At 38.1% G+C, this 24,858-nt stretch overlaps 1 protein-coding gene across 1 annotated transcript in view; it reads right to left on the bottom strand.

Annotated features, from left to right (window-relative positions):
- Nucleotides 1-24,858, bottom strand: part of FMNL3 (formin like 3) — a 63,414-nt gene that overhangs the window by 29,144 nt on the left and 9,412 nt on the right. The window contains exons 2-3 of the mRNA XM_072409641.1: nucleotides 1,838-1,921; nucleotides 274-354 (exon numbers count right to left, since the gene is read on the bottom strand). Of these exons, the coding sequence (XP_072265742.1) occupies nucleotides 274-354; nucleotides 1,838-1,921 (165 nt within the window). The remainder of the gene's footprint in view (nucleotides 1-273; nucleotides 355-1,837; nucleotides 1,922-24,858) is intronic.

The following is a 24,858-nucleotide window of genomic DNA, read 5'->3' as shown; positions in this document are numbered from 1 at the left end:
CAGACCCCACTCCTTTGTAAGGTTAAAGATCTCTGCTTGTAGCCTGCAGTTCAGAGGATGTTATTACACAGAAGTTTTCTAAACCACCTCCTTAAAGGTCATTTACATCCTAATTATCCCATAAGATGCTTGAACAGTATACATTGTATGTAATTATTAGATAATTTCAGGCCACCCTAAGAATGATTTTTCAGCATCACCCTGTATCTCAAATATTCATATTTGCAGTAGGATAAATAAATAGACAAGTACAAAATGTCTATTTAGATTTACCTTTCTTGTGACTCCGGGGTCTAGGAATGATTGCAGTTTCTGAATGTAAGTGTGTGGCGGGTTTTTCACTTGAAACCGTTCCTAATAACACACAGCATGTAAAAGTAGGTTAACATATGCACTGGAAAAGGTAATGGAATAAATATGACAAAAAGGACAAATACATTTTACTATATATATTTATAACTGATGGTCAAGTGAAAATGCAACTTTTATTCAATAAAAGCAAAGGGTTTGTAGAAATCCCACATCCCCATCCATTTATACCCACCTTACCCTCACTCCTTCGATAACTCTTCAGGTCTGGGAGTCCTAACCCTATTTCGAGCCTAGGTAAGATGGTGTCAGAGTTTAGGCTACGTACACACGTGCAATAATTGTCGTTGGAAAGGATCTTTCCTGATGAATGTACATACATCACCGTTCGGCTCTATGGAGAGGGGAGGGGGAAAACTACGGCGGGGCACCCTGCTGTGCTCTCTCCCCCTTCACTTTCTTTATGATTGTTCTTTGTCCATCATCCGTTGATCCGCCAGGACGGTCGTTTGGACAATGAACGATGAGCAATATCAGCCCTGAACCAATTATCGGACGAGAACCATTGCACGTGTGTACAAAGCCCTACACAGATAATCTGTGCCCTTCTCTGTTAAGTAACCATGTTCCTACAAGGTTGAGTGGCCACTAGGCCGGAGCACCTAATCTTGGGAGGAGGCTGCTTTACGCCAGCAAGAACTAAATAATCCCCAAGGCCATCATGGAGCGATGCAGAGGCAAGGTGGGGCACAGCAACTGATGTGGAGTTTTAGCGTGGTTCAGAATGGGCAAAAAAAATGGTTCTATTTAAGTTTATTATAAGTAGCCCTAATAATAATACGGCTTATAGCTCATTGGATTTATGTACTCCTTGGATGGAATCTGTGAGTCACAGGCAGCTGCATCATCACACTGTCTGGATTCCTATTATCCCAGAAGAAAGGTTTTTATGCATGCTACATTGAGAAATGTAGTTTTGCAGCACAGCTCTCATTTCATACTATTCTTGCTGAAACCCTCTCACAGCCCATTCTTAAATCATCATGCAGGGAGGTATGGAGAAAGGGGAACATAGAGGCCTTTAAGCTGAAAGCCTGAAGTCAGGCTCCAAACAATCTCCATATCTTGCTTTAATAAACTCAGCAAACCACTGAACCACTGTTATATATGGGGCCCCCACACACAGTAAATAAAGTAAATTCCAGAAGTATTTCAGTAACACTGACAAAAGGTTAGGGTAAGACTTTGATAAACCAGACCTAACTGAAGGTGTTATAAGTTAACTCAATATAAATATCTGTAACCTATACAGAATTGAAATAGCAGCCACTGCACAAGGCTTGATGAAAGTTTATATGATATGTAGACAAAGCACTATGTTTGAGGCACCCTGAGAACTTATTCAGAGTATAATTTGAAAAACAGAAGTTTATTGCGTGTAAACCCAGCCTAACTTTATTTATATAACTATATATTTATATAACTATTACATATAAATAACTTGGGGGGGGGGGAGCTTTAACCATACCTGGTCACAGATGAGATCCCACTTTTTTTCATTATCATACTGTCGCAAGAGTCGTGCTTTGTCTGGGGGAAGATTCATAGAACTCTGGAAGAACAACACAAACAAATGGTTTAATAGTTGTGAAGACATAAGGAAACACTTCACAAGCTTTCAAAATATTGCAATCAGTCCTGGAATAAAATCAATGGCCATACAAAGTCATTTGCATGTTTATAGCATTTGAAATGAGCAACTGTTGCTACTCTGCTACTCATCAAGAAATAAAACACCACATATTGCTTTTATAATTAAAATATGTCCCAGTTTTTGCTCCTCACCTAGATACATAATCACAAAAACAGTAGTGTCTCGCAGGGAAACTTTGTGTTAAACTTCTGTATTCCCCAGTTTATTAAAATTATAAACAATACATTTATTTTTGCAATTGAAGAGCTAGCCAATCTCATCAGGATCATTCGGGTATTACCTGGACGTGATGGCAAACTGAACCTATTATTATGTCCAACCCTGGCTAATCTAATACCAAGAGAGGTGGATATAAGCCTAACTTGCAACTTGGCAACTTGCAATCACTTTCTAAAAGAAATTGCTATGGCTCCTCCAATTGGCACATGGCTTCTATCACTTGTGTACTAAACAATAAAGTCTTAAAGCTGATGGATCAGAATGATAGACAAGCAGTAAGTAATTTCTACAACAAATGTCTGCAGGCTCCCTCATCATGGGTTTCTTAGAAAGGTTGCTTAGCTAACTTAGGCTACAAGCATTTTGTGTATCCTTGTGTTGCTGGTTTGCACCGTCTCCGAGATTACTAATTTTGTGGCTCCTTAATGAAAGCAACATGTGATAATCATAAGTATTCCACAAAACTATGAAAGGATTGTATGTGTGTTCGAGATCTGTAACAGAGGGGACACATCAGAACTTTGATTCCTGGCAAACAAAATGGAATACCCAGCTCATCCCCTGCTCACACGCCCAAAGCTCCTCTCCACATTTGGAAAGAAGTGGTTTTGATTGTGCCTGGCCTCAGCACTGATATGTTATTACTGTTGTAGAGGGAGTTTCCTGAATGGAGTTGCTGCTGCTGTTGGTTATCAGATCAATCAGCATAGCATCTACTGTAGGCAAGAAATGTTCCCACACAGAATGATCTCGCAGTTAGTCTACAGGACACTGCCGGAAAACTCATCAGCAAAACAGACTGCAGAGCCTGGTTAACTAGACCAATCAGAAACAAAGGCAACCACCTAAAGCTGAACTCCTGGCAGAGCAAAAACACACAATGAGCGCAGCTCTCTTGTATTAGTATATCCTTAGATGTATTTTAATACATTTGTCCAGGTATCAGTATTAGCCTCTTTTTGGTAGTGCAGAGCTCAGAGTGTAAGAAGGAGAAGCAGCAGAACAACCCAATCATTAATGCAATGACCATGTTCACAGGATTAGAGAAAAGAGTGACTGAGATAATTTTCAGTCTGCTGCTTCTTTCACTGTCCAGTCACAGAGCTGGGAAGGAGGACCTGTAGGTGTTTCTAAACGCAGACAGGACTGTGTTGTGTATCACAGCTTTGCAAATCTAAAACACTGACATGGCATCAATACAAATCCTTCAACAGGTAAAACAGTTCCCTTATATGTATTTTACTTATGCATTGAGACAGTTGCCTAGAGCTCATGTTTATTCACTGCACAATCCAACCTATGCTAGTCACCTGTACTCTTCATGGACCCTCGTACAATGTGCAAAAACAAATCACACACCATAAAGGGTAACTAGTTAGGTCTTTGTAAACACTAAATCCAAGCCAGGTAAGGAGACTACTGATTTCTGACAATCAGAGCCAAACGGGAGACTGGGACTGTGAGAAAGGAACAGTAAAGTGCACAAATTATACATAATTACAAAATTCCTATTTTCACTAATGGATCCACACCCATTAATTAGGGATTAGTTACTATTTTTCTTGCGAAGGAAATAAAGTGCATTATAAGAGGATAAAGACCTGAAGAATAAGTTGCTCTTTTTTCATTATGATAAGAAATCTAGATTTATCTGTAGTATTAAACACACTTACAGGAGTAAAATATTTACACTTCATATCTGTTCATTGTGGTGAGACAGAGAATATAGATTGTATTGAGTGTTATCACAACATTTAATTTGATGGTGGGAACATCATGTGTGCCTTGTGCTGCAGTAAGATAATTAAGCTCATCTGGATTTAGTTGTGTTGGTAGCCCATACAAATTGAATGGGTTGTCTTAACACAAATCACATCAGTGTTCTCCCCAGCCCCTTGTACCTGGGCGCAGCGCCCGGCACTTTTCAGCAGCCACAAAGTTGTCATCAGACAGCTGTTCATGCTGGGCTTTGTGGAGAGTGAGATGCCAGAGGGAGATAGCAGCCTGCCAGCCCTTCTGGGAACACTTATACTTTGTATCATTTTCATCCACATTACTGTGCCAACAGAAAAGCATTAGAAAGTTGGAACAAAGCATAGTGGGATGGTAAACTGACACAATATAGGTGTTACTGGATACCTATGGCATAAACAACTGTTGTTTTTAGGTGCCTTGCCAGCCCACTTTATGACCACTTGGCTACAGCTTCCTCCCACCCGGCGGAAAAAAAAAATCTGGGGAAAGCACTGCACAATAAGAAGTGTGAAAGGGACCCTTTAAAAAGGAAAAGTTACCACACTTCACAACCACATTTATTAACTGCAGCATCCTGGGTATATATTGATTAAACTTTGTAACTTTTCTAGCAGCAATTTGTAATACATGCTCTACTAAAATCAGTGCTACACAACAGGGGAACAACAAAAGTATTAACTTTCCTAAGTGTGAAGTAAATAGAAAATAAATGATATGGCATTTAGTGGGCATGGAATTCCCCATGATGTCACACCAGAAAATCACATTGATTTCATTCTACAAACATGGAAGTGTAAAAAAACAGCTAAGTGAGCAGTCATTGTTAATATGACACGATCTGTGGTTCCTGTTTCTACCATAGAAGCCCCATCACCACCACCGACAACATAGCTCTGGGACCTCAAGCTGTTGTAACAGGATTGCCATCATGTTGTCAACGGTATTAACAAGTGATGGAAATCTAGAAAAAATTGCTAAAGATAATCAGACAGCATGTGAAGAAAACAACAATCCTTCCAAATTACAAAAATCTGTAGAAGTGCTGCAGAGATGTTTTACAGTATACTGGAAAGTACAATTTAGATACAAGTGTAAACCTTCTGTACTATAAGCAAACTTTCATCAGTGAAGCTGGGTGATCCAGCAAACCTGGAATGGATTTCCTAAAAGTCATTTGCTGTTAGTTAGCAAATGTTTTTAATTCTGGACCAGATCCATTTCTGGTTTGCTAGATCACCCAGCTTCACTGATGAAAGTATATCCTCTCCAGCCTTGGAGAGCTTTAATAAATCAGGCCCAATATCTGTTTTGGTCTACTAAACACACCAGTGAAAGAATATTGACATATCTGATCTATAGGTGTATTCTGCCAGAAGTCTTAAGAGCTGAGCTGAAGGTTATCAGTTGGGATCTTATGCCAGTTCTCTCTGTAAACCATAGAACACGTCTTTTATGGAGAAATGGATAGGTGATCTAAAGTCCTGCCCCAGGGTGGGGTGACAACACTGCTATTCCACAGACACAGTCTAGTAAATGAGTGTTGTCACCATAGGACAGGAAGTATGTTGTTGGTGAAAGTGGAAAAAGGGAAAGAAACCCAATGCATTTACATGTAAGGAATTATAATTTGCAGTATGTTACACTTTATTCTTGGTTTACATGCATTTTAACACATGGGTATTTTGTTGCTTGGAACCCCCCAAAATATATTTAAAACATACTTATCTATGACCTCTGGACCAGATCCATTCCTGGTTTGCTGGATCACCCAGCTTCACTGATGAAAGTGTATCCTCTCCAGCCTTGGAGAGCTTTAATAAACCAGGCCCAATATCTCTGTTTTGGTCTACTAAACACACCAGTGAAAGAATATTGACATATCTGATCTATAGGTGTATTCTGCCAGAAGTCTTAAGAACTGAGCTGAAGGTTATCAGTTGGGATCTTATGCCAGTTCTCTCTGTAAACCATAGAACACGTCTTTTATGGAGAAATGGATAGGTGATCAAAATTCCTGCCCCAGGGTGGGGTGACAACACTGCTATTCCACAGACACAGTCTAGTAAATGAGTGTTGTCACCATAGGACAGGAAGTATGTTGTTGGTAGAACCGCTAAGTGGAAAAAGGGAAAGAAACCCAATGCATTTACATGTAAGGAATTATAATTTGCAGTATGTACACTTTATTCTTGGTTTACATGCATTTTAACACATGGGTATTTTGTTGCTTGGAACCCCCCAAAATATATTTAAAACATACTTATCTATGACCTTAAATAAAGAGAAGAAAAATGAAGATATAGCTTCTGCCTGTAACTGTGATTGGTGAATTCTTTTCTAATTTTAAGGAAACCAGCCATTAGAGAAATATGTAAGATTCTCTTTCTAAAAGTCAGGTTTTTGGCCAAATGAAGATAAATTTAAGTTTAGGTCCCCCCATCAGTCATTTATCTGCCTGCATTGAAATTGCAGGGACATGTTGATGACATGACTTGTTCGAATGTTAGATATATTTAAAACAGAATGGTTTTATTTAGTAATTCCATTAGCCTGTTGGTAAGGGTAGTGGGCAGTAGTGGGCAGTTTATAAATCAGCTTTGAGTTACTCAGCTGAGATATGTATAGAAATAAGGAATAAAACTTTACTCTGCCTTTCACTGTATGCATGCTTGTTGCTAATCTGTAGTTGTAGTAAAAAATAATTTCCAGTAAAATGGAAGGCAGCAATGGAAGTCTGCTGCCATATCAGTCTTGTTACTGTCACATTTTTATTCTGATACATTTGGTGATCCTAAGCAGCAATATAGCATATCTCTATGTGAATATCTCTAATCTGTATATCTCCCATTTCTCTGAAAGTTAAAAATGATATCAAGTTACAAAGCTACAATTCCCAGCAATCTTGCAATATGGAACAGCGTAGGCACAAATACATTTTTCTGCAATCTTTACAGGTCTTTTTTTTACAAACATAAGGGCTGAACATTTCATTACCTAGGTCTCATGAACTTCTGTCAATTTTTGCTCATGGAAAACTACACTGATCATCATGAATGCTGTGCCTTACCAGTAATAACCTTCAGAGGGCAGTAATGTACATGAAGAAGTGCCAGGCACTGATGGAATTTACAAAGAACAGGATCTTCCTCTTCCTTACATACTCTCAGTGTAAAAACTACATTATTGGGAAATGTTAATGTTAGTATTAATGTGCCCCCAGATTTTGCAATTACAGCTCCTGCTTTTACAAGAATTCTTGAAATCAATGGAATAGGTTGGAGATAAGTGTTCCTGTCTGGAGAACCCAAAATATTGTTGAGGTTCCCTGTATTTTAGGATGGGGGCAGGGGTTTATGATAGGGGAGGTAGAATGGTTGCATTTATGTGCACTCTTGCTAGGCTGGAGCACATCTGTGCATGTTCTCAGAAGGGCCCAGCACTCCCTCCTCAGTTCTAGCACTTTATATACATATTCCTGCTGTTAGTCTCAAATTCCAGGTTCTCAAACCCACCTTTAAATATCCACCCCCTTCAACCTCAGCCCTGTAAAGTGCCCCTTTCGGCAGTTGCAGCCTGCAGACAATGAGTTATTTTCAGACAGAGCCTTCTAACAGGAGCCAGCTGGCCCATCACTGAGGGTGCAATGTTTTCAGAAATCACAAGCCCCCTCTGTGCAGGTTTAGTTGCTGCCTCTTCTCCTGAGTCTGTTCCCTACCCCCATCTACAATTTCAGCTCACACTTTAGGCACAGCCAAAACAGCACAGTTATAATGCAATAAGAAAAGTAAAAGCATGATGCTCCCAAGGCTGAAGTCTTCTGCTACTGCAGGGCAGCAGGAAAATACTAAATGCTTTGCTTTGTTCATGTGAACTTCTGTATTTGTAGCAGTCTGCAGACTAAAGAGAAGACATAACTGGATACAAGTGAGTTATATTCTAGTAAACAAAAAGATAGTTCAAGTATCAGACATTGATTTTCCTAAACTGTAGTGTATATATCCTAAATTATGATTTTTCATGCATTTTACATAATTTTATGCTTATGGTAAGTTACATTCAAAATAATGAGATCCTTTTTCATTTCTTAAAGTGTCAAACAACCCTAAAATGGTTATAACTGGAAGCTGCAGCAAAGGCAGTGACCAGGGACAAAACAACCACTGCTCAGCCAGTGACCCACTGAATTATTAGCAATCCAATATCTCCTTCACCACATCATATTATATCCAAATGTTCTATTTTTTTAGTGTGGAGGTATTACCTCTACTCTAGCGCAATATTACATCAAAATCCATCAGCTAGATATTGCAGCAATGCTAACTTCTCCAGCCTCTGCACCAACATGCACCACTCCAATGGCCACCACTGATTTATTACACGCTTTCCTTACTCCCTATCACTGTTCAGACATGCGATTCCCTATTCACCCCGATCAAGCAAGGGCACACTTTAATAAGTATGTATAGAACTAATTAAATTGCAACAATAACCCATAGCAACCAAGTTTTAGTTTATTGTAGCCAGATGTGTTAACTGGATTTCTGATTAGTAGGAGGGTTACTGTTCTTGGGAATAGTTTTTTTGGAATAAGCCTGAATTGGTTTTCTCCACTACCAAGCAGCACTGCTACACAAACAGTATGAGGATAAAAAAGGTGAAAATCAGATGAATTAGGAGTCACCTCTGTCCTTGATACAAAACCATAAAATTACAGTTTTGGTACTTGTCCCTAAAATATTGTCCCCAGTAAATGACAAACCATAAGAAACCTATGGAGTATCTTGGAGCCCCCCTTCACCACTGGATGTTAGAGCCATGAAAATGGAGGATCTAATGAGATGAAGAAACAAGTTTAAAGTCCCTGAAGCTGCTTAGACCAGGATTTTAGGTGGTATTCAGGGACACCGGTGCTTATGAATGGAAGACGTGCAAACAATATTACCTGCTACCAATAGTAACTATTCACATTCTAAGCGTCATTTCAACAGTGCAGAAATGCCTTATTGATTACCACAGGCAACAAACATTTTTACTTTTATCCCACTTCCTATATGAATGCAATTTAAAAATTAAACCATACCTAAACTCAGAAATGTCACTTTACATAAAACGGTACACCAACCTTCCTAGGCGATCGAGAATGAATGGGAGCGCAAAGCCTCCCAGGATACCTATGTCAGGCATTCCGGGAGGGTCTTGGGTGCTCCTTCTGCAAATGCAGGAGCATCTCTGGCATGCTGACGAGCCTTTTTGCACAAAGAAAAAAAATGCTAATCTGAAGCATGCACAGTGAGATCAGCAAGTTTTTTTTTTCATCCTACGTCACCCAATCTCACACCTATATCAGGTGATGTAGGATGAAAACCAGAAAAAAGAGGAGAATATGGCGGCGCCCGGACACGGGACCAGATGCAAGATACCCCTGGATGGATCAGACTGCCCTGCAGGATTAAAGGTAAGTGTATTTTTTTTCACAGTTTTAGTTTAGTTCCTCTTTTAGTTCACTTTCCCTATTCAGCCAACCAATGCTTTGTTCAACAATAATTCTCTGTTTAAAATCAAATCAAAATTCGTACTGTACATTTTATTTCATTTTTCATAATAGAAAGATGTAAAAAAAATAATTGACAGAAATAAACATATGTAGAATCTTCACATGATCAAGTGAAGATGTATCACATGAATTCTGACTGCTCGGGGCTACTGGGAAGTAATAAATACCATGAACTCATATTGTAGTGAACTCTTCTTCACAAATGTTCGGATGTATGAAAAACTTACTAAAAGAAAATGTGCCTCTGCTGATGAAAACAATGAGAGTCCATCAGTAGAACTTTGCTAGCACATGGTAGGCAAATAGAAATAGTTGGTTGCTTTGGGGAAGAACACTTTTCCTACTTGGTGTCCAGTCTAAATACATCTCATATCCACCTATGAGTTTTAAATGAGAGTGGGGACATACCTGGGGTGTGAGATATGCTGCAGTTTGTGCCTTAGAGCTATCAGTATTTTAGTCTGGACTGAATACAAATGTTGTGAAGGAAAGTGAAAGATAAAGTAGATTATCTGTGCTCCTACCGACTCCTCTAAATACTAATTTGACCCACTCACTCTACTGTATAGGTCACAGGCTCTAAAGCATTAGGGATTTCTGTAAAGGGCGTGAGGTTCCGGAAAAGATTTCTGAAGACAATGGGTTGTGTTTTATTCTTTATTCATTTTTTCAGCATGTGTTAACTTGAATCAAGTACTGCTGGAACCACTAAGTAGGATCTGAAATACAGAAAACAATGACTAAAATCAGGAAAACAGTACAGCAGCCTAACCTGATTCTGCCTGGAAAGGACACTGGTAATTTAATCTTGCCAATGCAGTAATATATTTGTTCTTGTACAACAGCAATTACAATAATGGCCAGTAGTAAATGCATTACAATACAACTGTACAGACACACTGGAGGATGATGAGCTTCTGAAATCCAAGTCTCCACAGATCATTCTACAGATTTCAAATCTACATGTACTCGAATGACCCAGAGCAATATGTTGGCATCACAGACCTGATCAGATTGGTCTCTGCCCACAACAGAATGGGCACACAAGGGGCAGATCTGCTGCCAATTATGCACTTTACCAATTAAGCCCCGTACACACGTCAGATTTTTATCGCCCGATAATCTGCATCGGCCAGATATCGGGCGAAAATCTGCCGTGTGTACAGTCGACGTATGTACAGCACCGTTCATGCATCGTGCAGTCCTTTGTCGTTGGAAAGGATCGTGAAAGATGATGTCCAACGACAAAAATTGCAAGTGTGTACGCAGCTTTACTCCAATCAGAAAATGATTGGTCAGATAACCCCAAAACACTCCATACATGTTTGTGTTTGTGAGAGAATGTGCATAAGATCATATGTACATGTCAAGGAAATAAGTCCCAGTGAAATGTAATGCTGGTAGTAAGCCAGTCTGCTCAATACCATATTTTGCCTTCAAAGTATAGGTGATGCTCAGTGTGTCTCATAACAAATGCTCAAACACTCTCTAAAAACAGCTGTGTGAAGTGTCTAGGAATAACTGTAAATGGCAACATTTGCTTGTATAGGTGAAAGTTTGTCATCATCTGCCTTACATCCCACAACTCTTTTATGACCAGAATCTTTTTAGATGCTTACACCCAATTTAGCCAACAACTTGACAATAATTCTAAATCTTTTTTTTTTTTTTTCACCGGATATCTGAGAATTACGAACACATAGTTGCACTTTTCTAGTTTACTGTTGCAAGGGTAATGCCTAAATGGTAAAAATTATTTTACATTTAAACTTCAGAGGTAACAGTTCCCAAAGAGGTCCCAAATTATAGATTTTCACCATGTAAAACAATTTTTGAACATAATACACATTTATTGTGATCTAGCAGACATGGAAAAAGCACTACTAGCTGAAAAGAAGGGTTAAAATATTAGAATCCTCCAGAAACACATCCTTCCTCCTCTATTCTATTTCACATGTGAAAAAAAATGATTATTTTTCAAGTCCTCTGAGGCTCATGAACACAATGGAACCATTTCCTCTCGTTTGTATACAGACACGTATGTAAATGATTAAACAAAGCCACTGGAATGCTGAGTTTCTAATTAAATATATTTACATGCATATAAATATGTATATATATATATTTATAGCCAATGTCCCCTGTATTATGTTATTATGTCTCCCCTGTATTATTTCTGTTTCATGTGAATAATCATATGTTCTTGATATCTCATGGATCTACTTATACATAAGGGAAGAACAGAAAAATGTTCTCTACTTTTAAAAGAACTGATTGCCACTAATATGCCCGCCAATTTGGGCAAAGATTTTGTTCCCTGCCGATCAATAAGAAGAGGTCCACTAATACCTATAAAGTGGTGATCAGAGGCTGCACCCACTTGGATGGGAAAATCTTCACTATGTCTAGCATGAGCTCCACTAGTGCTAAAAGATCCATTGACATTAATTGTAGCCTGTTACCGCTACTTTTAAAATGAGTGATCAGCGGCAGACTTGGACAACACTAAGAATGTAGAATATTTCTCACATGCCTCCTATGAGGTGGTGATCAGCCTGGCAGTACATTATAAATTTGTAATCAGAGCTATAGTGCCCAGATATAATGCTAACTGTAAAAGTGGCAATCAAGATGAAAAGTGACATTTTTTCAGCTGATAATCGTATTTATAAAAAAAAAAATTACAAATTTCCCCCTTTAAAAATGGGTTTGAGTCTCTTCTAACTAACCACACCATATTCAATGAGAACAGGCAGAGACAGTGCACTATTTTTATATATAAAGAATTATTCACCAGTAAAACGACTGTAGAGATAGAGAAAAGAATTGCTTTAGCTATTGTAATTTGCAACTGAAAAGTTTAATAATGTAAAAGATGACTATGGCAATGTGAATCTATAAAGAACCAATCCCAAATATTGGCTTTAATAAAATATGATTTCTAACACATGCACAGAAGTTTTGATATCATGTTGCAGAATAAAGAAGTCTTCATTCAGTATCTCCTAACATTAATAACACAAAATTCAGATTGAGTTCAGCAGCAGAGGACACAATGTTTAAGTCCAAGCACTGTATAGGAATCAATAAATGCATTGCTTTTGATAGCCAGAGCCTTCACAAGGAGCAGTGTGATCAGACAGCATTCTGGTGTGCAACATGAATAGCCCGCCAACACACATTCTGTTTATTGGGATAAATCAGGTTTTCTAGTCTTAGTTATTTTCCATTGAAAAAAAAAACTGTGGTCTAAACATACTTTTGTATATTTATTTATAATTTACAGTATAAAACACCATCTGAGAAAGCCTTTTCTAAAGTGCATCTGCATATAAGAAGTAATTTTCACTTTCTGTTTATTTAAACAATGGTCACTAGAACATCCAAATACTTGGACTCTGCATTACTTTTCTATGGCCAGTTGCTTAGAACATTGGACTGTTCAATATGTGTTGTGTTAGAACTTGCTATTGTTGCTCATATGATGCACATTAGTGGCATATGTAGTTAACATCCTATTTCCCTCTTTATTGGATAGAAGGCTTTTAAAAAGCATACTTCTGAGTAGCCTAATACTTACTGAAGCTTTATATTTGGCCATTAGATTGGTTAGATCAGCACGTTTATGGACAGCATTTTTATCGTATCTATATTATATAGGCCTGCAAATACTCAACTTATTTATCTAAAGATCAATGTATGACAAAAATAGATACAAACGCAGCAAAAACAAATGCCTGATATGTCAAAAATGTGCCAGAGATCTGATACTACTATGCCCCACCACTGCCACCAGACCCTCACAGTGGGGCTTTGGCTATTGTGGAAATATGACCTACCACTTCATAGGTAATATGTATACATTCAACTTAATTGTGTCATAGTCCTTATCTCTGTGTCAGAGCTATAGAGAGGTAGATGATGTCCAACAGTGTTGATGCCAGGAAATCGCCTGCCTAGGCCCAAGCAGGTGAAGGTTACATGCTCTCTCATATCTAGAAGCAGGTCCAGGATTGAAAGCATTTGCCAACTAATATCAATTTATTTTTAGGAAATCCATTTCAGGTTGCTGGATCACCCAGGTTCTACCATGATGGTCTATCATCTCGGGTTTTGGACAGCTTTAATAAATCAGGTCTGTTGTCCCAATATTTCAGCTTTTTGGCTACACTCAAATGCAGGACTATCACCATTACCTCTTCCTAATGATGGCTGTTGTGGACTACACTGAAAGATTCACCCCCCTGTGTGTCAATGTGACATCTGAACCTGCAATTTGTGTCAACAGTGCCTCCTGACACACACAGCATGACAATTGAGCCCTGTGGGGGTCCAGAGTCCCAAAGACCAGCTGTTAAACTGACTGCTGATGACTTCCGATAACACTGCCCTACAGGGACTGGCAGCCACTCCTAATACAGATAGGAGCCTGAGCTAGAAGTAAGATAGTTGGGTCCTGTTCTGTATATCAGTACAGGGTGCTTACATTTCATCTAGAAAAGAAGCCAGTTGTAGCAGCAAACACATTCTCTCTCATACATCTCTCTCTTTTTTAACATTTTTCCTTTTCTGCAGAAAGAAAAGGTAACTTTTTTCTGCTTTCCCCTCTGGTGTCTCTGATATATCAGAAAGTCCCCAGAACAGTAAGTATCAGACTAATTCAACACACAGATTTAGATCAGTGCTCTAGTAAAAATCATAATTATTTTAACACGTGGGCCTTTCCCCTTCCTTTCCCTGGGTGTGTGCTTCTTGAGCAGAAAATTCCCTATAAAAACTCTAAAGACCTATGTATCAGTACTGTTACGTAACTGGGCAAAAAGGAATTAAAATATCATGTTCTTGCTGTGTCTGCCTGAGAAGCAGGAATACTGTAGAGCTTGGGGAATAATGAAGCCAAGGCATTAGCATGACAGCTGGGCAACTAACAAATTCAGGAGAAAAGGATAGCACTGGCACCAACAACCTTCATATTTCTCTCAACACAGATTTACTTTAACTGTGAGAAATCCAGCATTTCTCTATCACTGTCTATGAAGCATATGGATATCGCTGTGCCTAGCAGGGCTAAAAGAGCATAGTGGCCTCAGAATAGACAACTTGAGCCCTAGTATTGGTATTAATATCGATTTCCAATAAAATATTCTTACATTGCATTTAAAGCCTACTTATGAATACACCTGAGTAGAAGTATCAGCATCTGAGCTAAAAGCTAAAATTTACATCAAGCAAACCATGCTTTATACCATGCCAACTTTTCTCTGTTACCAACCAAGCCCTGCCAGCATCAGCTTAAAGTGAACCCATAGAAATATGGCAGCTGCCATTGCAGACTTTCTGTTTAAAGGTGCGGGCATTTGTATTCACTGTCCGCACTGCATCATCAAGCAAGACACAAGATTAGATTCCACTAGCTGCATACTTGTTCTGAGCAAAGGTAGCTCTGAGGTTTACTTTATGAAGGAGAAAATCTAAGGCAGTTATGGTGCTCCTATCAAAAATGACCAGATGAATGCAGTTGTGTAAAGTCAAATCTCAACAAAAATCTCAACGCTGGGAATTACACAAACAGACACACGTAATATACTCGTACCTAAGTTATTAAAGAGAGCTTTTACTGTGGGAATATAAAGGCTGCCATTGCTGACCCCCACGACTATGCTTGTCTCTGGATTCCAACTTTGTCAACTACTGACCCAGAACAGGCATGCAGATCAGGAAAGGCATTCTGTATATGTACTTATGATGTGGATGAATGTGACAACCAGGTAGCAGTTTTTTTAGGAAGAGTTAGGTACAGGTTCCTATAAAGGCACTTTAATGAATATGAATGTAGAGTTTAGAGAAAAAAATGGCCCCATCAAATAAAATCACACTTCTATTTGTCAAAAGATAACATTATTAGAAAAAAATACAACCAACTGAAAACACTAATCTGTGAGTAGTATGGAAGAAATGCATGACAAACAATCTGATCATCAGGATAATCCAACATTTACAACAGACTATTCTCCTAATGTATACATTCTTTCTCTTGTATATTTTGTCTCCAGCCATTTCCGTTTACAGGAAATGAACACAGAATTAAAAGTTGGTGCTGAATCGGATTATTAAATGTTTCTGTGCACTTTTATAGCAAACAGATGAAACTACACAATCAAATGTTTGCTGATATTCACCAGGTTAAACTGTAAAAGACCAAACCATCTTGTCCAATTTTTCAACAAAATGTCACATCAGCCAACATGTTACAAAGTGTATGCTAGAATCTCCACTTAGCAAGCAATCAACTGCAAATGTAGAAAACATATGTACATTAAACACAGAATTTAGCACAATAATAGTCTTGAGTTTAGGACTTCAGAATAAACAATGTGTTGAGATTCCCAACTCACAAGCAAGTAATAGTTTACTACGGACAAACTATAAACATTTCTATGTTTTTTGCTTGTAAAAGGAAAACAGCAGGGTAATCAAATGACCTATCACACTAATTGAAAATCGGTTTCTCCATTGTAAAGTTCATGATAATGGACAGACGCCAACAACTGAAACGCCATTTGTTGAAAATCATATGCAGCTTGAAGGGAGACATTATAGTTCCAGGTAGACTCATGAGTGAAGTCTGTATACCATAAAGGGTGAAACTCTGAGGGAGAATACTGACGGTGAATACCACATGCAAAGCTGTGTTAAATGTTTTTTTTAAATGGACCTGACAGCTCCTGGGTGTCTATCTGGAGCACCACGAAAGGTATTTACAGTATTCTTTTACAGCTAACGGGGGCTTTGCTAGTTATTTTTTGGAATGGTAGAAAAGATTAGATGTCTAGCTGTTTCTGGCTCCAAAATTTTATAAGTGACTGAGTAGTCGGATAAAGACTTCTGACTTAGATATATATTTGCTACAGTTTAGTGACCTAAAGCAGCGGTCGCCAACCGGTGATCCACGAGAAAATTGTGGTGGTCCGCAGCTCTGGCTGGTGCACCCCCAGTGGGGTCAGGAGAAAGACCCCACTGAGGGGCGCATTGGCCAGAGCCGCAAACCATGTCCCCAGTATAATGAACACAACCCGCACACTCTCCCATCGCAAGCTCAGACCTGTGGGTTCCGGCATCATGAGGTCACTACGGGGGAAGTTTCCTCCCCTTTAAGAGACACACGGCTCCCTGTGCATGAGTGGCCCGGATTCCATGCATTTAGTGGTCCGTAGGTCCGAAAAGGTTGGTGACCACTGTCCAATGACAGCCTTGAACATGTTTTCTTTTAACATTTATATAAATGTCTGAACTCCACACAACTTTTTGTTTTGTACAATTGCCACTTGATTCATAAATTCCCCTGCTATTTGAACAAGTATAAAGGAAGCTCCTGACCACTTCTTAGAAAGCATGTATTTTAGTTGGACTATTACAAGCCGCATTGAAATCTATTACAGATAGTTGCCAATATGGTTGGAGTCTTTTTGCCTGGGAAAGAAAGAGTAACATGAACACAAAACTCTTTAATGTGTGTAAATGAGGGGTCATAATAGATAGTTCCTTACTCTGTATGAAACCCTATTGATAAATTCTCTTTAATAATTATGTTTATTGTTGCATAATGTTTGAATTATTCAACAAATGATTAGTTTGGGGGTTTATTTCCCTGACATTATATTGGGGAAATTTAATGTGTGGGGATTATATAAAAATAATAATCATCCTTGAAATAGCATTCTTTTGTACAACACCATGCTAAGGCCTAACATACTCACCAAGAGTATAAACTGTCTAAATGATCCGTGTTTCTTTCGGGATAAAAACAGATGCGGAACATTCTATTGAGAGTCCTCCTCAAGAAATAATGTCTTTAGTCAGCTTTTATCTCCTACATTGTACAGATGAAAAACCACCATCATTATATTATGTTATGAAACTAGCCATGAATGAGTGCATAGTGTGTTACCCTAGCAAAATACATTAATCACAGCAGCAAAACTAAACATAGGTCAGGCAAGCATACCAACACAGACACTTCATAAGAGCTAATATGTGAATTCAAAGAATTTAAACACAATATGGGACTATATAGGACTTCTGATCTCAGGAGCCTTTTGCTGACCCCTTAGAAAACATTAAAAGGATCCTTCATTTAGTCTAAGCAGTGTTCGGGAAGTTGCAGACAATTCATGAAAATTATATGCCTGTCCAAAGATAAAAGACTTGGCACAACCCCACCCTATTATCCTGTGGCCATTAAGGGTTTTTTTTTTTTTCACTGAATCTATTCGTGGTCTCTGGGAAGATTGCTCTGGCTCAGCTTTGTTTTTTCCACCTATTCAAAAGGGCAGATGATAAACTTTCCTGTGGCAGTCACTCTCTCCCCGCAAGAACTCCGCTCCAATCAGATCAGCAAATCCCAGCCCACCGCACAGGAAACAGGAAATCCATTATACTCTGACCTAAATGTAGAGGCTGCATAGGACTTCTGTGGATGATCTGAGCTGAATGGTAGCAATAATAAAATTACCACTGGAGGGTCGGGAAGGAAAAAGAAAAACATTGTAGTATAATAGAGAATATTATGTACATTATGCTCAGATGTTTAGGTTTGGACTTTTGTTCTTGAGTGAACTGGTAAAGTAAAAATGAGCATTGATAATAATTTAAATGGTAAAAAAGTGTTGGTTATAAGATGTTTTGTTGGTGTGTTGTTCCCATATTATGATGCTCTTCCGAATATTTCAGTGCTTGTGTTCAGGTCTACACCATGCACAAAGTGCATATCCAAAACCTATAGAATATGTTATAAGTATTGCCGATATAAGGTACAACTTGAGCGTGAAAAGGATTGCTTGCTTTCCTTCTCATACATATAAGGGAAGAAATAAGTAATCTACATATGTATTGCTCCAGTTTATTGGTGTTGGGTTGCCTTGGGATCAATGACTACCTAAATCTTGTTCGCAGGATATTTCTGGCCAGCCTATCAGAAACAAGGATATGTCAGAACAACTTTAGATATTTCTTGATAATTGGTAGAGACAGCTTCAGTTCTTTGTCAATTAAGATAATAAACGATTATTTAAATACTCAAATAAATCTGCCTATCCATGGCCCATTCTATTATTAAAGTAAATATGTTTTCCTGTAACCTTTCTCATAGTCACTTGTTGCTTCTCAAAAATAAGCCCTGTAACCAATGTACCTCTTTGGATTAGGTCAATTTTATGTATGTAATTGTTTGTTTATGTTTCCTTTATGTCACCACAAAAAATAAACATGAAAAAGTAAATATGTAAAATTAAAAAATGGTAGTCGTAACCCTTGTGGATATCTTGTTACCCTTGTTTGTTATGTTTTTGGATATGAACAAAATTGAAAATAAAGAATGTTATAAAAGAAAATGGTAGTCATCATTGGTGACTTGTTTTCAGAGTTGTGAGCTAAACCTGGCTTCATTACGTATAAATTGTTGAACAAGAATGTAGGAGGGAAGTCTTAAAAGGCCTGTATACCTATTCTGCATACTTGGTCCAGGTAAATTAGTCAAAAATGGATTAAGAATAAAAAAGCTGGACTGCGTTTCTACACCTTAGCAATACTATATGCATCTTAGGCAAGTTGCAGCATCTTATTTTGCTACACTGTGCAGAGACCACAATTATACCACAAAGAAATGTATAGAAAAGTTTGTATAGATCAACTTTAAGTTCCTATAAGGCATCAGATGTAGGTAACAAATACCTCAATGTACACAGAAATATTAACATGATTTAGTAATCCTGCTTCATATGATGTTTGAATGTTAATGACTGTTACAGAATTTCAGAATATGTACAGGAAATATATAAATCTCTCTCAGTTCTGCTGAGCAGGGCATTAGAAGACAATATAAACATGGCTTTAGGTATGTATGCTAGTTCTTTGCAATGATTTCTGACATAATGTTCATATCTGTAATACAGCTGGGCAACCTGTGGCTACCAATTTGCTAGGGACTTAAAAACCACATACTGTAGACACACCAACAGTATTGTCACACTGATAGGTAATCATTATTCACTTCCTAATATACCAAGCAGAACACATGAAATTCCAAAAACATGCAGTTAGGTTAATTGGCTTCTCCTCAAAATTGTCCTTGGACTATAATAAAGACATATTACTGAGGTAGGGACATTAGATTGTGAGCTCCTCTGAGACAGCTAGTGACATGACTATGGACTTTGTACAGTGCTGTGTAATATGTCAGCGCTGTATAAGTACAGTGTAATAATAATGATAAGAATACATTTTATCTATTTTAGATACAAATCCCACATTCATATATAGCTGTTTTACTATGCACTGCCCTTTAGTGTGATGGGGGAACTACATGAGCCCATTCACACCTACACATACATGTTACCATTCACACTATAACATTTACAGAACAGTGAGAATTCAGTCTTACCATTTGACACTTTACGCTCTGCATGATTTCTGCCTAATTGACAAAATTATAAACACAAAATAATTTTGGTTTGAGGATTAAATCTTGTGTGGCATCTAGCTAAAAATCTCTTTCTTGCTTACGTGTCAGTTTCATTAAAGCTTTTGCAGGGTTTCATGAACAGTAGTTTAATATGTTGCCAAATACTTCTCACTGAATAATCAGATATTTTCTGTAATTTGTACCTTTATGTGTCATCTGGCTGTGCTGGTCCTGCACATATTTTGCAGAGATTTTTGGGTCAGACTTTTCAGGAACAAGGCTGTGGGCAGAATAATTCCTGTATAAGCACTTTTGTAGCCAAAGTGATTTCTTTTAAAATGATTTCCCCTAAAAGAGAAGCCATTCCATCCAAGTTGTTAATGTTTCCAGTTTCCCTGTTAACAGTTAAGAAATGTAACAGTACGTTGGCTACAATATAACCCAACTCTGTATAAAATACAAAACACAAAATGCAAGTCCAGGCAAACATACATTATTTGGGACCTGTTTTATCTGCAAAATACATTGTATCTTTCCATCTTGTCCCAGGGTATTCTTGGCCCTACCAGACAGCAGAACAAAACAGAACTTTTCTGTACTTCTGTACTAGAATCTACCTTTCAAAGTCATATGTACTGTAGCACACTAGTAAAACTACCAAATCTCCCCCCAAAACTACCATAAATTCCTGTCTTTTTTTTCATACTCAGCTGCTTTATTGTCACATGTTTAATTCTGTATAAATGTTCCATTTAGATAATGAAAGTGTTTATTTGCAAAAAATTTTTCATCAAACCTAAATTTTGCATTATTTATTTTTTGTCTTAATATGTGGGCAGCACGGTGGCTCAGGGGTTTTGCATGGGTTTCCTCCTGGGTACTCCGGTTTCCTCCCACAATCCAAAAAGATGCAGTTAGGTACTTGTCTCCCCCCAAAACTGACCTTAGTCTGTGACATATGACTATGGTAGGGACATTAAATTAGACGGCTATTGACATGACTATGGACTTTGTACAGGTCTGTGTCGGTGCTATATAAATACCGTATAATAATATAAAAAATAAAGCTGACAAAACCACTGCTGTGTGTAAGTGACCAAGTTTTATTGCATGAATGCTAAAGTGCATCTAAACCTATAGATACTTTTAAATCACTGACCTTAAATATAGGTATTTCCCTTTGTACCTGGTGATCCAGCCAGTAACCTACTTACTGTCCTAGGGTGACAACAATCACTGACTGTCTATAGATGAGTCGCATTGTCATTATATTGGACTTCAACCCCCCCAATGGACAACATTGTTTCAGTTCAGAGATCAGGGAGATGAGAGCACACTGAATTCCTGGATGCATCAACACTTTAATTTCTGTACTTGTATAAAATCCACATGACTGTCCCTTTCCAATGTACAAACGTTGGCTAGAAGTTGCGAAAAGTAAAGACTCTGCAAACTTATACAAAATGATTCAATTAATACAATGCTGACGCTGGGGGAAGCTGGACTCTGCTGCACAAACAATAGTCAGACACTTTGCATCCCACAGCTGATCTCCGGCCTTTAGATTTCCTCATAAACAACATTTTCTTCAATACAACCTCATTCACCCTTACCAGGAATCAAAACAAATCCACAGCAATGCATTCTGTTGTATGTGTGCAGACTTTTATCCCCTGTGATAACAGATCAAATGCAGACTGATTAAAAAACAAAGACATGTCACTATTATGTTTGTATTTAACCTGCAACTTACATACAATTATGGATATGAAAGAAGGCAGGAGAGCATTTATTAAAAAATGGCTGCTTAGGTCTTGTCTACAATGGCTAAGGGGAAGCTTTAGTGTATAGTTAGGAAAACTGTGCATGTTTTAGTTTTACAAACACACAGGGTAACATAGGGCTTTGTGGCTTCCCACCGGGGCCAAGCTGCATGCTGCGTTAAAGTTGAAGTGAGTCAAAGCAAAGCTTAAACACCTATGGAGACTGCTCTATTGCTTTCAATGGACAGTGTGTTTTAGCCCCAAGTGGTGATGCTTGGGTCTTAATCCGAAAATAAAGCAAACAATACCAGCTACAATTTAGGAGGATGATTACGCAATGACTTGTCATATTGTGCCATATGGAACTTCGTGGCTATGACAGGCTGAGTATAGGGCAGCATGGTGGCTCAGTGGTTAGCACTCTGGCCTTTGCAGCATTGGGTCCCAGGTTCAAATCTCAGCCAGGACATTATCTGCATGGAGTCTGCAGGTTCTCCCTATGTTTGCGTGGGTTTCCTCCCACATTCCAAAAACATGCAGTTAGGTAAAGTGGCTTCCCCAAAAAATTGACCTTAGATTGACATATGACTAAGGTAGGAACATGAGATTGTGAGAGCCTTTGAGGGAAAGTTAGTGACATGACTTTAGACTTTGTACAGCACTACATAATATGTAGGTGCTATGTAAATACTGTATAATAATAATAACTTTATATCGACTTACACTGGGCTTGATATAGCACCCGATTTTTCTGAGCCTCTTCTGCTGTTACCAATCCCTATATATATTTCATGGGTCCTTAGGTAGGCAATATATAATTGTTTTATGAAGTGAGGAGAATGACACTAATTCATATTTAGATCTCTGCACTTTTTTCTGTTTTCCCCCATCTTTGTTCAGGTAACATCCTGGGTCTATGACACAATAACATATAAGCAGTGCCTCTCAAGTAGTCTCTACTGTGTGAACTTCTTCAATGATTTCAAAGTCCCAAAAAGTGATTACTGGGGAAGGAAATGATTTCTTGCTGGCAGCAGACAGATTACATTATTTCCACAAATTGCTCCTCCCAGGCCTAGTCACAAGCACTTAAATTAATCTTAGAAATTGGGAAGATTTTCTTTTTACAAATATTAAGTTCCTTCATGCTATATCATGTCAAGGACTTATTCATGCATAACTGTAAAGATACTGATAGGACCCCCTAACACTGCATGCCGCCATATATCCTAAATGATACATTGTGTTCACCTCTACACTTCTTTATATTTTAATGTAATATACAGGTCCCTTCTCTTTTACCAAAGACTTTCATTAAAGGACAAGACCACTCAAACAGAATGTATGCCCCTGGAAAATGTATCAATCATCCACTGCTTCGTGCACAGGCTTCTTATATTTCATGGACGTGGACAGCAAGACTGGAATCAAAGTTTTACCCATCTGCTGTGGCCATGACAAGGAGTTCTCTATTCTATGATACCATAACAAATGAATAGTACTCTGTACATAACATAGCAAGTAAAGTTAGAAATGTTCTTTTCACTTGTTCACTTTTCCAGAGTAATTTTCTTCATTATAAGAGAAGGGAAAGAGGCAGCTGTGTGGAGCTTATAAAAACATAACTTTCAGTTTACACTGCCAATCAATGGTCCAGCTTCTGCTTCCCAAGCTCTGCTATTTCGGACAACACAACACACTGTTGTTTAAATACAGAGAAGCATAAACTGTTGGGAATACAAAAAAATAACTGAGCAAGCTACTAATTAGTTTTTAAAGCTAATATTTCAGCTGGTATGATTTATTTTAGCCTTATTATTTTAGTAGAGAAGATAAATCCATACATCCTGATATAGCAAATAATCAGGACAGTTAGTATTTAGAAGAAATGTAAACTGGCAGGTCACAAGTATGGTAGCTGTCACTACTGCTTTTTTTTTTTAAGATGGAAGCCCCAGCCTTTTCTTATTTTCTTTAAAAAACAACTGACTGAAAGCTACAGGCAATGGTTCTATCCAACATTTCCACATGTTTTGGATAGCATGTTCCCTGGTTAGGTATCATGGTTTCTCCCACCGACCTCTATTTCCTTACAGAACTTCCAGGGATCTCCAAGAGAAGAGTTTTAACACCCCACTTTAACAAGCCGCGTTCTTTCACAGGCTTCCGACATTGGCAGTTCTTTAACATGGTGACAGGGTCGGTTTTAGCACCCTGTAAGTCACTGACCTACAACGTTGATGTAGTTATTTTACATATGCAGACACTTCACAATTCTGGTCAGTAAAAAAATTATGTCTATGGAAAGCAAACCTAGGAGAATGCAACTTTAAAAACAACTCAGAATGATTGCTACCATCTTTCTGTCCTTTTAATGGAACACCTGTAGATTCCATTCCTACAGGAATTTCTGTTGATTCCATTGACAGAAAAATAATGGACTAAAAAATTCTATAATTTCCTTTTCAAAAAAATAATCTGTCTCCTGCCAATTGTACAGCCTACAGGTAACCCAATACCATGTTACATTCAATGTAAAAAATTCACAGTGAATCACTTCCTTTCATGTTAAAAAAAACAAAACAAAACCTTTTTTTTATACTAGAAAACCTAACTCCACTACAGTTACCCTAAAAGAAAGTTTAGGTTACCTAAATCAACATAAAATACAGATCTACTTTTAGTCTCAGTACAGATGTAAAAATAGAACAATTAATAACAGACACAAAAGCCAGTCCTAAAAATTGGAAAAACTGTTGGAAAAAGACTGTTCATTGTAAGACATTAAGCTTCAGCATTTCTTCCATGAATAGGGAAAGCCACAAAAATGTACTTCTTTTCTAGGACATCAGAACACGCATGTCTCTAAACACTAAGCATCACAAAGCCAAAGAAGGCGGATGGCTTTGCTATAGTTAACTCCAAAATTATCCCATTTTCCATTTTTGCACCACATTGTGGTTCATACCAGGTTTTGGGTTACAATGTTGCTGTGACAGCCTTGCAGCAAAAGTAAAAATGACATGTTTTGCAAAAGCACAGCCTCTGTTCCTTGCTCACAGGGAATATTGTTAAAGACACAAAC

The sequence above is a fragment of the Pyxicephalus adspersus genome, chromosome 1, assembly GCF_032062135.1.
Source record: "Pyxicephalus adspersus chromosome 1, UCB_Pads_2.0, whole genome shotgun sequence".
NCBI lineage: Eukaryota > Metazoa > Chordata > Amphibia > Anura > Pyxicephalidae > Pyxicephalus > Pyxicephalus adspersus.
This window is presented reverse-complemented; position numbering and strand designations above follow the sequence as displayed.